The 15,881-nt window shown below is 48.3% G+C and overlaps 1 protein-coding gene across 1 annotated transcript in view; it reads right to left on the bottom strand.

Annotated features, from left to right (window-relative positions):
• Positions 1-3,086: 3,086 nt before the first annotated feature.
• The window catches only part of LOC142559380 (protein O-mannosyl-transferase TMTC1-like), an 88,362-nt gene continuing 75,567 nt past the window's right edge, over positions 3,087-15,881 (bottom strand). Inside the window, exons 11-13 of the mRNA XM_075670984.1 lie at positions 5,398-5,520; positions 4,542-4,619; positions 3,087-3,352 (exon numbers count right to left, since the gene is read on the bottom strand). Of these exons, the coding sequence (XP_075527099.1) occupies positions 3,218-3,352; positions 4,542-4,619; positions 5,398-5,520 (336 nt within the window). The 3' untranslated portion in view covers positions 3,087-3,217. The remainder of the gene's footprint in view (positions 3,353-4,541; positions 4,620-5,397; positions 5,521-15,881) is intronic.

The following is a 15,881-nucleotide window of genomic DNA, read 5'->3' as shown; positions in this document are numbered from 1 at the left end:
GACACCAGGGCCCTGCTCGGACTCGACCTCGAGAAAGCGTTTGACAACGTTCTCCACGAATACATTCTGGCCTCCGTGGCAGACCTCAAGCTGGGCCCCAGACTATATAACTACGTCCGTTCGTTCCTGACGGGGAGGAAAGCGAGGCTGCGGATCGGCGACTTTGTCTCCGACGAGGTGCTCCTGGGCGCACGGGGCACGCCGCAAGGCTCGGTCATTTCGCCTGCTCTCTTCAACATCTGCATGATCGGCCTCTCGAGGAATCTGGCCCAAGTTGAAGGAATTAAACACACCATCTACGCAGACGACATCACCATCTGGTGCACCGGCGGTAGCGAAGGGCAAGTGGATGGCGCCATGCAAGAGGCGGTAGACGTCACGGAGCAGTACCTGCTACCCACCGGACTCATATGTTCCCCGACCAAATCTGAGCTTCTCCTTTATAGAAAAGAAAAAGGCCGCAGACCCAAGGGCTGGAAACCGGTCTCGGAAAGTGACATTCACCTGTTCACTCGGAGCGGTGACCCGATACCCAGGGTCGACACCATCAGAGTCCTGGGTACGTTCATAGAATCACGCGGCGGCAACGGCACTGCGCTACGCAAGATAATTGCGAAAACCGACAATGCTTTTCGCCTCGTCCGAAGGGTCACGAACAGACATCATGGCCTCAAGGAGGACAACCTGCTTCGGCTCATCAACGCCTTTGTGCTGTGTCACTTCACCTGCACGGTGGCCATGCACAACTGGCTCAGAGCCGAGCGGGAAAAGCTTAATGCCCTCATTAGAAAATTCTTCAAGAGAGCCCTCGGGCTGCCCGTCAGAACGCATACAGAGGACCTCCTTCGGCTGGGCATACTCAACACCATGGAGGAGATGGCCGAGGCTGAGGAACGGGCCCAGCTAACTCGGCTGTCCACCACGCCAGCCGGTAGGCGCATCCTCGAGGAGATCGGACGGGCACCAACCAAGAACTTGGCTGAAGGCACCCAAATCCCCAGAGAAATAGGGGAGAAGATCGTGGTCGCCCCTTTGCCCCGCAACGTTCATCCCGTTCACAACGCAGGTCGTCGCAAGGCAAGAGCATTTAATATACTAAAGCAAATAAACAAAGACAAAATCGCAGCAAGCTTTGTGGACGCAGCTGCATACCAAGACGGCAAGACTTTTGCGGTTTCCGTCATTGACACGCTGGGCAAAGTCATCAACTGTGCTTCCGTCCGGACGACGAACCCAGAGGTGGCCGAGCAAGTGGCCATTGCACTCGCCAAGCAAGACGGTCGGAGAGACAGGGTGTATAGCGATTCGAAAGCCGCCATCAGGGCATTCCAGAAAGGCCGGGTAGCCCGGCAGGTAGTTCAAATTCTGAAAGGCGCCAAACAGGGCAACACCTCCATGCACTCGATCCTTTGGTTCTTTGCACACGTCGGGGCGATTGAGGGGGTTCCTCTGAACCTCAACGAGTCCGCCTACGAGGCTGCGCGTGGCTTTACCAACCGCGCTGTCCTCGGATCGGGCGACTCTCTCCCCGGACACAGAGACGCTCCTCTCACACACAACGAAATCACGAAATTCTTTTACTTAGAGAGAAGGGTTTCCCCCCGCCTCACTCCAAGCTAAGCAGGCCGCAGGCGGTCACACTAAGACTTCTGCAAACGAACTCGTACCCAAATCCGGCGTCCCTTAATAGCATATATCCAGAGATTTATCCAAATTGTTCTTGCGTGGCCTGTGGTGAGGTAGCTACGTTGCCTCATATGCTCTGAAAGTGCGGGTCGCTGGGCCCGAAGTTCACCAAAGAAGAGTGGGACGCGCTCCTGCGAAGTCCTGTCTTTGAGGATCAAATCCTGGCCGTCCAGCGCGCCCGCGATCGGGCCGGCAGACTAGATCTGTCAGTCCCGTCGTGGGATTAGCCGGGTGCGCGTTTTATCGCGCTTTGCTGGACCAAATAAAAGTTTATTGACTCACTCACTCATTTCGGTCGCGATGGTTGACAACAAGACATTACAGGCAATTTCTGCAAAGCACTCTGTTCACAGGGAGAAATATTGCTCAATTATTGTCATTTTGCGAATGCATCTATTGAACTAAAAGCAATATTTTATCCAAAGATGATGATGCAATAAGCTTTATCGTAAAGAAATAAAAAGATAGCAGATTTTAAAAATAAAAGATGCCATTTGAAGATTGCCCTCATATTGTGATGTCAATGTTCGCAACTTTAGTTTGAAGCGAATTTCTGTGTGAATGGTATTGTTTTACTTTTCTCAAATGGCCAGATTGTGAGCCTTTTTTGACAGGTTTGATTGCTGTAATTATAAGAAGTACTGTAACTGTAGCTCCACCAAAGTACACACACACACACACACACACACACACGCACACGCACACGCACACGCACGCACACACACACACACACACACACACACACACACACACACACACACACACACACACACACACACACACACACACACACACACATATATATATATATATATATTGCAATGCGGGGGCGTCACAGTGAAAAACTATATCTTGCAAAAAATAAGTCACAGAAGAACGCAGCACAGAGACGTAATATCACTTCGCATTGACATCAAATCCATCCTGCGTTTACTGCGCCTTTTATACCAAAGAACTTGCTGGTGGCCTTGCGGGTGCATACCTCAGATCATTAATGAGTGCTCAAATCAAACACAGCGCATAAACGGGGGTACACACGAATTTTGTGCCAGCCTCCTTTTTTGTGGTGTGTTTTGTTCAGCGCTTATTAATTATATATTGTGTGCCAAGTTGGTAAAGCGGTGACGAGGTCACGAATGTCGGATGGGCGTCCTTAAGAGCCCAACAGAAGAGTCCATCACGAAGTGCATAGAACAGGAGAATGAGGAAGCTGCTACCAATGCCAGCAGCTGCATCCTATAGCAAGAGGCGAGACAGTAATTTACGTCGTATCAGTACATCACGCCGCAAAGGGAACACCATAATTCGTTCTTAATTGATCACAAGAAGCCCCCCCCCCCCCCCAGCCATTAACGGAAAACTGGTAGTTTTCTGAGGATACGTTTCACGCTGCAGTCAATACACACAATATGTACAAGCACAGTCATTCATCCTACAAGGTAGTAGCAGTTCCTGCCACACGGAGCGTGAAAGTTCTTCGCCTGAGGGAGCTGAAGTCGGGACGATTGTACATTTCACAAGCGCTATGATTTTAAAGGCAGTCTTGGGAGCGCTGAGGCCGAGTCAGGTGCCGCCTGAGTTTGGCCATGTTGTCTATGATGAGCTTATTCTTGGGGTCGAGCGAGAGAGCCACCTGGTAGTGTCTAAATGCACCCGAGTAGTCACCCTGCGCAAGATGAACAGAAGGTAGCGATTCGCGTCAATTTACACCGTGCAACTATTTCCAAGATGCCACTTAAACCGCGAACGGACGCTGTCGAGTTAGATGTGGCCTGCTGCCATTTTAAGCACGATAATTGTCATCACAATGTCACATTGCTTCCATTGGCATGACATCATGCAGCGCATGGAGCTGAACCTGAAAAGGCGGAAGCGCAAGAAGACAAGGACGCAGACGAGACGACAAGGACGAGCGCTGATCTGGAGCGTGAAAGAAGCCCGCGAATACCGGCGAAATTGGGGCGCGACTGACCGCTCGAAGCGCTTTGCGTGCATCGCTGACTTTTCTCATGCTGAGAAAAAACGCATTTATGTTGCACATATTGAGCAACAGAAAGCTGTATTAGTAGTTTTTTGTGTTGCTCTACGGTTTCCTTATTTACTTTTCAACTAAGTATAATATTTGAGAAATTGTGTAATAAATTAAGGTTACTAATGCAATTAAGCGGAATGAAAAAAAAAGAATAAGCTGAGTATCCCCAAGCGACGGCAAACGACATTACTTTGGTTCAGTGCTGCTACGTGGAATTCGCATAGTTAAAGAAAAATCTTGGTTATAGTTGGGAAACCGTGTATGCATGGTCTTCGCTTCTTCAATAAAGTTAATACCTATTCCCTAGTGCTTGCTTTAGTCAAAGAAAAACCAAGCAGACTTATCTAATGTGCATAAGGCATATTCTGAAAATTATACAGGAAATTTGTAACCTGGCGCCTTACAACTCGAACTAACAAATTCAAGCGGTGGGCAAGGGTTAGAGGTACCACTAGCTCTTGACGTAATAGTTCTACGGAAACTCACAAGGTGGAGAGAAGTAATTAATTAATAGAGAATGAGACATACACCCAATCATAGCAATCGCTACAAAGGAAATCCATACAAGTTCGTCGAAGTAAAAGCCTGCCATCTGCTAGCCGCCTGATTAGCTCAGATGGTAGACCGGCTGCCCCAGAAAGGCGGTGGTCTCGTCTTCGAGTCTGGGACCTGGACGAATTTTTCTTCAACTGCGAGGCCCTTCTGTCGAGGAACCCGTATGGGTTTCCTTCGTAGCTATTGATACGATTAAGTGGATGTCTCATTTTCCCTTAATTAACCATAGCTCTTGTTTGTCCACTGGCAATATGATCCCGATGCTTACCTCCAAGTGCCTGATCACAGCAAGATTCAAATGCGCATGTGGCAGATCTGGTTGCAGTTCAATCGCAACCTCGTAACTCTGAAAAAAAAGAAACATCGCACGGAGAATGTAATTTTTTCTTCAGATTATGCATTGCGTCTGCATTGGCACACAATAAGCGTCACAGTGTTCCAATGCTAATCGAAACGTTAGCATTCATGATACGACAGACTCCCTGCAGGCAATATTGGTATATCACCGATGTTTAATCAAAGCAAACATTTCGAAAACCTCCAACTTCGACATTCATATGGGGCCAAAAGTTATAGGCTTTGGTTTGACAGCTTAAAGTACTGAAAAGAAAAATACGCAAGAGCTAAAAGTGAGCACAGGTACAAGGAGCTTACTCTTCATTTTAATAATTATAATCTTATAATATATCTCTATATAATCTCTATATAATATATCTCTATATAATCTAATATAATCTAATAATCTCATAATTATTGGTCTGTTATTACCACTTGTAGAAAGTGTAAGCAAACGTGCTTTTGTTCTTACAAGCAATTGAGGTCTGCTCACGCTCTCGTTAGGAACCTTCTTCCGAGCAAACTTCTGAAGTTTTCCGCAAATTAGCAACCACAACGTCTGTCACTTGTATGGCTGGAAAGCACTGTCCCTACCAAAAGCGCTTGAAATTGGACTAGTTGGTTACGGTATTCGTGGTTACTGTTCTCACAAACAACAATGTGACAGTAAAACTGAAATACTCTCAACCTTTCGGAAATCATTCACCTTTGGCCGCATCCAATACATGAATACCGCAAGACTGATTGCAATGTTTTGATTACTACTACTAAGTGGCGTTGTTCCATACCTGCGCTGAGGAACTTAGATCGCCGTAGTCCTTCAGGATGTCACCGTGATCGGAATGTATCCTGGCGCAAGACCGGTCACGCACCCCGCACTGCTTCAATGCCTTCAATATGTAGTCCATTGCCTGCGACAGGACACCCCCCACCGATAGGTTATTACATGTGTGTAACCGAGGATTGCGCTCAGTGGGCGCGTTCCAAGCTTATTTTTATCATACTGGTGCTTGGTGGCTGACTTTGAGGAGTGCATCCTACCGTGAATGAACAATTGGAGCGTCTTGGAGGCGGGGTTATTACACATTAGTGCAAGAAACAGTGGTCATCCACCCCTGTTGGATGAGCTCCAGCTCACATCCTGTGCATTGGATACTCATCCCACGGTGGCCTTCCTCTCGCTTTCTCGCTCAACAACCTCTTGGCACTTGGGCCACAGAGCTAGCTTTACGTTGATAAATAATGTACATAGTTATTCGTCCTACCTCGCGTATCTTAAACTACAGCACCATCTATATTACCCGAGAGTTCTTGAATTCTGGTTCTACATGAGGAAGGCTGCCCCCGTAAGCTGTAGAACCCTCGACCTGGTAAAGCACCATAGCCGTTGAGATGCGTCGGCAGTTGAAAATGCTCCTTTGTAGGATACACTCTTTAACGTAACCATGCATTTAGCTTCGAGTTCATTGCGAAGCGTTCATGAGAACTCTTTGCAAGTATAGAAATAACTTCTCATTCGTGTCTCATAAGGTTATTGGCATGTATATACCCAGAATTGGGAAAAATGAGAAACTGAGGATAGTAGGTCTCGGAAATCTTCATTACCCTGTAGGAAATTACTCTTGAAATATTTTCTCCCCACTGCATAAGCTAGGAGCACAAGGTCAAACCAGAGCAATGCTGATTTTCCCATAACTTGAATAACAACGTTCCCTAGATTTTTGCAAAGTAGTGTTGTTTCGTTTGTCAAGATGATTTGTGTGATAAAAAATTGCAAATAGACTGAAAATTTTAGAGTTTCAACTTATTTCTAAGGCTGATGTAAGATATTTAAGTAATATATGTGCGGTGATGTCGGAGTGCGAATTGTCACGCTAACACAGCCTTCCACTTGAAGCCATATTCCCAGAAAATATCAGCCAGTGCATACTGCAATTTGTTGTTGTCGAAAGTTGTTTGGCATCCTGCAGCAACGTGGCTAGATAACAAGGAACCGTATTCGAACTGCAAGGAAGATTGGCGCTGGTCTTCTCCTACGCAATATCGTAGTGTCAAAACAGCGCGCCACTTCACAGACTAATGTAAAAGATGTGAATACTTGTTGCGTGACGTAGCACTCATGTATCACCACTATACTTAAGCGCTTACGCGTCATTTGAAGAGAAGCAAGCTGATAAGCGGCTAATTTTTACTTTTTCTCCAAAGGAAATCTCAATCAAACAAATTAACACAAGGTCTATGTACAAGGTTGCTCTGACTATGGGTAGTTCTCGGTCAGTTTTAGTATACGCATGCATAGTTGGCTGTTTAGTGCCACGATCATATTGTCACGTACGAATTTGTGCTGCTGTGAACGCAAGAACGTGATGAGGTGAAGAGGAGGTTGAAGTATCTCGACGATCGGTAGATGGTGGTATCCTGATTACTCAGCTACAACCTCGTAACTGTACGTTTTATTTCCCCGTAACATTTTGGTGGACGTGCGGGTACTCTAGCCACAAGTCGACCCTGGATCTTCGCATCGGCTGTACTGTTATGACTACTGACGCTGCCTCCGCCGCTGATGCTGCCTTCGCCGCTCAGACACCAGCGGAAGTAGTGCTAACCCAGCTACGTCACCCGGGAATATTCATCGGCACTGGCAAGGTCGACATCGAAGACTGGCTGACGTCGTATGAACGCGTCGGTAAGCACAACAAGTGGGATCTGCACTTTTGCCGGCCAACGTGATCTTTTGCTTGGGAGGAACCACGAAGGTATGGTTCGAGGCGCATGAAGCTGACATTAGAAGCTGGGACTCCTGCAAGGAAAAGCTACGCGACCTTTTCGGAAGACCTGTGGGACATTGAATGGAGGCCAAGCAAGAGCTAGCGTCTCGTGCCCAGACATCAACTGAATCGCACGTCGCGTATATTCAAGACGTTCTGGCTCTCTGCCGTAAAGCGAACGCGTACAGGCTAGAGGCCGATAAGGTTGGACACATCTTGAAGGGCACCGCGGACAATGCGTTCCGCCTCCTGCTTTGCAGGAACTGCTCAATGGTTGAGTCCGTCATTAAGGAATGCCGGAATTTCGAGGAAGTGAAGAGCAAGCGCATCGTACAACGCTTCGGCCGACTTCCGAATACGGCTGCCACTTGCTCCTGCAACGACCCTTCGGCGTCACATAACGACCCTCCGGCGACACATTAGCCTACAACGCCAAGCTTGACGCAGGTCATCCGTCGCGAACTTCAGGCTATGGCTTCAAGTTCTCACTTCAAGTTCTGCCCCCATACGCACGACAACATGATGATCAATCTTGCTTAATCAAGCTGTTGTCCGCCAAGGAATTGGAAACATGGACATCCAGTCTGCCGTCCACCCACGTCCCACTCTACCGCTCCTGTCATTGCGTCTGCTGCACCTCGGCAGTCGTTCCCGAATCGATATCGGAACCACTCTGAGTGCCGAACACTGGATGACAGGCCAATTTGCTTTGCTTGCTCCCGGGTCGGTCACATCTCCCGCCACTGCCGTAGTTGCCGCTGGTACTCCTCCCCTCCACCATATGCTGATCGCCGCTTCGACCGAGACCCTCGGCCTCTGTCGCCCCTCTCTGAACCATATCATGCCGGCCTTCCACCTCGGGGAAACGCCACTAGCCGCTCGCCCTTGCCGCAACGCCGTCAGTCCCGTTCGCCCACACCTCGTCGTCTCTCGTACCCGTCCTACGCTGGCCAATTCTAGGGAAACTAAGCAATGCAGCCCCCGGAGATGCGGCTGCATTGAGGACTCGGACTGCAAAACCTCTGCTGACCCCTACTGCTCGACCGAACCTTGTTGAATTTTTTGTTGAAGAGGTACTCACTCAAGCCCTCATCGATAATGGCGCTCAGGTGTCGGTTATGCGATGATATATTCGTAGCCGTCTCCGTAAAGCCCTGACACCTGCCGAGTCGCCTGCCGTCCGAGTAACTAATGGCAGTACAACAGCCGTGATGGGAATGTGCACCGCCCGTGTTACCATTGCCGGCCGTCCAGTGTTAGTCCTGCTCACCGTACTGGCCGAGTGTCCGCATGAAGTGATTCTTGGAATCGACTTTCGGACTCAGCACTTATTGACTGTGCAACCGGAACCCTTCACCTTGAACTGCCCCATTACTTTGCCGACCCAACCGATGACCACAAGCCCCGACTTAGGTCTACTGAATTTGTTCGACTGCAACCGGATGCTGCGACTTGCGTCCTCATGTCGCCTTCTTACGTGGTTTCCCCACTTTGCGACGCCCTCCTGGCCCGTCAAATAGCGCTACCAAGCTCAATTGTAACTCTCGTCAATAATCAAGCATGGCTTCCTCTTCTGAACTTTGGTTCGTGTCTGCAAGTACTTCCTGAGGGTGTATCTCTCGCTGTGCTTTCCCCTTTGGAAGACTATGGAGTAGCTGCTCTTACGCCCGAACCACGATTCTACATTGCTTCAGCTTCTGCCCCTCCTACTTCACGCAACGACAAGTTTACACGAATGATAGCTCCTGATTTACGACCTGCTTACGCCGACGCCCTTCGCCGCATTCTGATGTCCAATGAAGACATCATTGATTTCGGCAATCGCCCGCTAGGTCGAACCCGTGTCGTCACTCATTCAATCCACGCTGGTGACGCTTCTCCTATACGCTTGCGGCCCTACCATGTGTCTGCGGCTGAACGCGATGTGATCTAAACGGAGGTGGACAAAATGCTCTCCAAAGATATTATCAATCAAGCTTTCCTGCAGACCATGGGCGTCACCTGTCATTCTGCTTAAAAAGAAGGACAACACCTGGAGATTTCGTATCAATTACCGCCACTTTAATAAGATTGCCAAAAAGGACGTGTATCCGCTTCCGCGTATTGATGACGCGCTCGACTGCTTACAAGGTGCCAGTTATTTTTCGTCGATTGATTTGCGCTCTGGCTACTGGAAAATAGCAGTGGATGAGCGAAATCGCGGAAAGACCACCTTCGTCACCCCAGATGGTCTCTGCCAATTTAAAGTGATGCTTTTCGGACTGTGCAATGCCCCTGCTACCTTCGAGCGCATGATTGACTCTCTTCTGCGCGGATTCAAATTGGGCACATGCCTCTGCTACCTTGATGACGTCATTGTTTTTTCACCGACGTTTGAGAGACACCTCCACTGACTCTCAGCTATCCTTGCTGTTTTTCGTTGAGCTGGCCTACAACTCAATTTTACAAAATGCCATTTCGGTCACCGCCAAATACGAGTACTTGGTCACTTGGTTGGCGATGCAGGCGTCCAACCTGATCCTGATAAAGTTCATGCCGTTGGTGAGTTTCCACTTCACGTTCTTCTACCGATGTCTGAAGTTTCCTAGGGGTGTATTCCTATTTTCGGCGATTTATCCAGAACTTTGCCGAAATCGCTCGTCCTCTCACAGAACTCTTCAAAAAGGAGACCACGTTTTGTTGGGGACCTGACCAAGCTGCAGCATTTTCAACGCTTACCAGTCGCCTTATTAATCCACCCGTGTTGGGCCATTTTGATCCGCATGCCTACACAGAAGTTCGCACAGATGCAAGCGGTCATGGCATTGGCGCTATCTTGTCCCAACGACAGCGGGACACCAATCGCGTGATCATGTATGCTAGCCGTCTTCTTTCAGCACCAGAGCGCAACAGAACGTGAATGCTTCGCCCTTGTTTGGTTCATTGCTAAGTTCAGCCCTTACCTGTTCGGTAGCCATTTCACTGTCGTGAGAGACCATCATGCCCTATGTTGGCTTCCTACCTCAGGGATCCGACAGGCAGCCTTGGCCGCTGGGCTTTACGCCTGCAAGAGTACACCTTTTCCGAGTCCTACAAATCTGGGCGACTATAAGGACGCCGACTGCCTCTCCCGCTATCCTGTCGACCCTCCCGATAGCACCGAAACCGATACAGATACGTGCGTTTTGTCGATCTCCGACTTCTCACGCATCGCCGACGAGCAGCGTCGTGACCTATATTCGCTGTCCATCATCGAACGCCTTACCTCGGAGCAACAGGACGTTTCCCTCCGCATGTTTGTTCTCCAGGACGGGACCTTATACCGACGCACTATGAGTCCACATGGTGCTGAACTGCTTCTCGTCGTTGCCCAGCACCTGCGCGCGACAATTCTCTCGCAGTTGTAGGATGTGCCCACCGCTATTCATTTGGGTGTCTCCCGTACGTACGACCGTGTGTGCCGGCGATTTTTCTGGCCTGGGCTATATCGCTCTGTTCGAAGCTACGTCGCTGCCTGCGAACTTTGCCAACACTGCAAGAAGCCTCCATTGTCTCCTGTTGGGCACCTTCAGCCAATAGATATCCCCAGTGAGCCATTTTACCGCGTCGGCCTGGACCTCCTTTGCCCATATCCAACTTCTTCCTCGGGCAACAAGTGGGTGGCCGTTGTGACGGACTATACCACGCGTTATGCCATAATGCGGGCCCTCTCTACGAGCTGCGCAACTGATGTGGCTGATTTTCTTCTTCATGAGGTGATCCTACATCATGGTGCTCCAGGTCAGCTATTCAATTATAGGGGCCGCTGTTTTCTTTCTGAGGTTGTCGATGACCATCTTCGCTCTTGCTCCACATCCCACAAGTTCACGACGGCCTACCACCCATAGACAAACGGACTTACCGAGCGTCTCAATCGTACACTCATGGACGTGCTTTCCATGTAGTTGTCCGACGATCACCGAGATTCGCATTGCACGTTACCCTTTGTGACGTTTGCGTACAAATCGTCGCGTCACGATATTACGGGTTATTCTCCGTTGTACCTACTATATGGCCGTGACCCACTCCTGCCTCTTGACTCGCTGCTCCTTTCTGATGCCACCACTACTACGTTTTATGCTCACGACGCCATTGTTCGCGCGGCCACAGCACGTCGCATTGTCCGCGACCGTCTTCTGGCCTCTCAGACTAGCCAAAAGCACCGTTACGAGAGCCGTTGTAGGGACGTTCATTTCAACCCTGGGCCACTTGTCCTGCTTTGGTTACCCTCCCGTCGCGTCGGCCTTTGCGAAAAACTGCTGCCGCGATACGTCGGGCCATACCGAGTTCTTCGCCAAGTCACCAGCCCCAGATATATCACCTGCCACTTCGACGTCTTCTACCCCTCCAAGGACTGATATCGTGCACGTTTCGCGACTAAAGCCGTATAACTCGCACACTGATTCGACACCCTAAGAAGCATCGAGACGATGCTTCTGCCGCCGGGGGTTAATGTCACGTACGAGTTTGTGCCGCTGTGAACGAAAGGACGTTGTGAGGTGAAGAGGAGGTTGAAGCATCTCGACGATCGGTAGATGGTGGTTCCCTGACTACTGAGTTACAACCTCGTAACTGTATATATTGTAAATACATACATTTTATTTACCCGTAACAACATCTTCGTGCTCGGCGCTAGGTATATGTGTCCGCTTACGCCCAGAATGCATTATGCTGCATTAATTGGTTTTCCAGCATGCGTTGCTTTCGCTGGTTACAGAAAAATATCTCATTCACAATGCGCAGATATCGTCAGTTTGAATGGCAAAATTGCATAGGAGTACTTCGTTAAACGGCCCAGGGCATCCAAACACTGTCGTTTACTTGGCCACATGGTTCCACTGCTCTGGCTGTGCAATCAATTCATAGTTGACAGGTTAATACGAAGGTAATTTGTGGTGAACGATCAAAACAAGTCGTCACGTGCGCAGTTTCACTTTTTCAATGTCTTGGCGCGCAGTTTGCCTAGATTTGGACTAATTTTCCTATTTCCCTTTTTTTCCCAGAACAAGCCCTACAATTCCTAGGCCTATAAAGATGTCCCTAGCGATTTGCAGCACTGACCCAGAGGAATGTGAGATTATCGCCTGTACTATTGCAGTTGTACATAGATATACATACGGTTTGTCTCAGATACAATTGTCTCCGAGTATTAAGAGGAAATCGGAGACAAGACAATAGTTTTAGGCGGTCGTGAGTCATAAGAGGGTTAACAGCGTGTGAGAAGTCAAACAATATATAAATATTTATTGTGTTACATTTTAGGCGAAAAACGGCATCGAAAATATGAAGATGAGGGTATCAAAACTAAAGGCTGCAATGTTACTTTCTATTAAGGTCATATATAATTATTACAAGTATTAGCAGGAGTGTGAGCAATATAAAAAATATTTTGTCACGTTGTAGTGACGGTTATGAACATAACAACAAAGATGTTAATCGCGAATATCCTGTTAAATAAATTAAATTCTACTATGGAGTCTTGCTTGCCAAAACGGTGATCTATATATGAGGCACACCGTAGTGGGGGACTCCAAAAATTTTGACCATCTGGGGCTCTAAGTTTAACGTGCACCTAAATTTAAGTACACGGTTGATTTCGCATTTCGCCAGAAAACCTTTTTTTTAGAATAGTAGCAGCAGAATTTGTGGAACTTTTGTTGGACGAACCTGTGCCCACAAAAGCAAATGACACTCGAAGCACAACGATAGCGGCGAGCACAGTCGGCGATCGTCGAAACCTGATCTGCGGGTCAAGCGTGACGGCTTTTGTACATGAGTCGTCGAACGTTGCAGCGTAATTGCTGGTGCCCGCGTGCCTTCCAGAAAGTTCTACACAATTCGCGTGGCGCACACCATCAGATTACACAAAGTTCGGTGACAACACACAACGGATAGAACCATCGATAACATCTGGGAAACTTCCGATACATGCAGTTGCGTCTAGCGCTCACCGATAACCTTAAAGGGGCCCGTACCACCCTCGGGTTTGGTGAGAAATCACGGATCGTGGATGGCAGATGCTGCTGTGAACAACGCAGGTAAGTTTAAGAGCCGTGCGCGGGGCGTGAAGCTCGCAAGCAAAGCGCGAAGTCACCTTTCTCTCGAATGCTCCCTTTTCAACAGAAGTATGCTCCTCACTCTTATCTGGACGCTTCATTTCGGGATATAGAGGATTCCCATACACGGCTGCTAAGGGCCAATAACTGATGTGTGTCCTCTCACGCTCAGCCGCGGCCGCCCGCGTAGCAACTGAATTTTGGCCGCCCTGCTTATGGGTGTGGTAGGCGTCGAGTCTCACTAATTTTGACTAGTTTGGACAATCAAAAAGCCTCGAGCCTCGCGAAACTTGAGCCCAGACCCCAGGCACGCTTGCCAGCGCGCGCTCACTCCTGGGCGACCGGTCCTGGTTGGATACCTTGGCAGGCTTATTGATAGTAATTCAAAAATGCGCAAGTTGGATGTGGCTACTAAAGGTCAGTCAAACTGGTGCAGGGCAAGGCTGATGCACACCGCATAGCACGGCCAGACTGGAGCAGATGAGCGCGAGCGTGTACTCCTGCCATATCGTGGCCATAGGAAACGCTGTACACACGCACTACAGTTGGACAGAGCTGCCGTCTCCTACGTAGCGTAGATACCGCGGTTGCCGCGAGGTGCCGCGACGAGTCCATTGGCTAAGAGCGCTCGGCTCGCTGAGGACAACAGCGTTTGGCTTACGTCTGGCGCGCAGTAGGCGCTAAAATCGGAAGCAGTTGCCTCTATGGTAACGTCTAAAATCAAATTTGAACTGCGCGCCACGGTGACTTTCAGTAGGCGGAGCATTGTGGCCACGCCCAGCTCCACCGGAAATTTTGCAGTACAAGGTATTGAAGAAATAGCGGAAGCATCGCGAAGTGTGTGTTTCATTACCATTAACTTCGCTTCTGCTGGACGCATTGATGTACCTCCTGCGGCAAAGCATTTCTGACATACCCCGTTTTACCTTCAAATGCATTCCTGCACTTGAATAAAAAAGTGGTTCGGGGACCCTTTAAGTTGTTAGCGGGTGAAATGCAGTCCCAGGAAAAGGGATAAATGAGTACATTTGCCAATACGTATTACGTAAGCAATAACACTAAGCATCACAGAATAATAAAAAAAGACATAAGCATGCCTGTATGCAAAAAAGAAACACTTAAAAATTGAAACATTTAATAACACGAAGTGAACCCAAGAATTACAGAAACACGAACATCAAAATTACCAAATCAACTTTTGATGAATTCTTGAATGGAAGAAAAGAAACATTGTATTTAAAATGAGCGGGTAAACAATTGCATACTGCGACCGCAGGGAAGGATCAGTATTTTTTACTTTAATTAGTATAATCCTTCGGCAGCAAAAAGTCATTGTTAATAGGAAACCTGGTACAGTTCGTATTACTAAAACCGCAGAATTAATAAAGTTACTAAATATCTGGCCCATCCGTTAACCCCCTTTCTTTTCTTTCATTACACAACGAGGGTCTGGAATAGGGCAACATTGATGCATTCAGGTAGCATGTGTGGACTTATTGGCCAGTTGCCTTCACCCTAAGAGATCACGTACCCGCGACGTCTGCAGCAGAAAGAATGTTGTACATCCGCCGCCAAGGTTTGTGAAAGGTGGCGCTGGCTGACACACCCAAAGGTTATTTGTAGGAGTAAAACATCAATACCTAAGAAAGTGGGTAGGAAAACGGCGCCGCAGTAGCTTAATTGGTTAGAGCATCGCACGCATAATGGGATGACGTGGGATAGTTTCCGACCTGCGGCAAGTCATTTTTTCATCCACTTTCATCGTCCTTTATTTATCATTTCTTGAACTCAATTAGTAAGTACAAGTAATTTTTCTTGGTGTCGTCTTTGTTGCCTTCTTGTGATATAGAAAGTGCATCAGTTATTTTTATAATATAACACACTTAGACCACCACAGAATAAGCTATTAACAGTAAAGATGTACTGAAGTAGAGCAGTGGCGCGGCCATATTGAGAATAGTGAAATATGTGTCATATGTGGGAAGTCAGTTCTGCAGTATCTCGCAAGATGGAGAGAGGTTCATGAAAGGCAAAAGTGCAGTCGACCCTCGTGTAGCGTGGAGCTACGGAAGAAACCCCTACGAGTTTCTCAGACTTGTACTTGTTTCTCAGACAGATTTGTCCTGGTCTGGGATTCCGGGCCAGGACAAATTTTTCCTGAACCTTTTCATGGTAAGAAACCTGACTGGGGGATTTCCTTTGTAGCTTCGTGCAATATTTATGCAAATGCCAATTTTTCCTTTCGAAAATAAGTCACGTAATCAATCGGGAGGAGGCCGTCATCTAAAGGCAGATACAGACCGGGTCATTCCTCGCCCCGGCAGTACTACACGTGCTTCCCCCAGAACTCAATCCAAGTGGTGCGTGCGGTGCTTGTGCAGTGGTTCCGGCGGACCAATGACACATCATGTGGGACTGTGCCTGGTTCCC

The sequence above is a fragment of the Dermacentor variabilis genome, chromosome 10 (genome assembly GCF_050947875.1).
Source record: "Dermacentor variabilis isolate Ectoservices chromosome 10, ASM5094787v1, whole genome shotgun sequence".
NCBI classification, from domain to species: domain Eukaryota; kingdom Metazoa; phylum Arthropoda; class Arachnida; order Ixodida; family Ixodidae; genus Dermacentor; species Dermacentor variabilis.
This window is presented reverse-complemented; position numbering and strand designations above follow the sequence as displayed.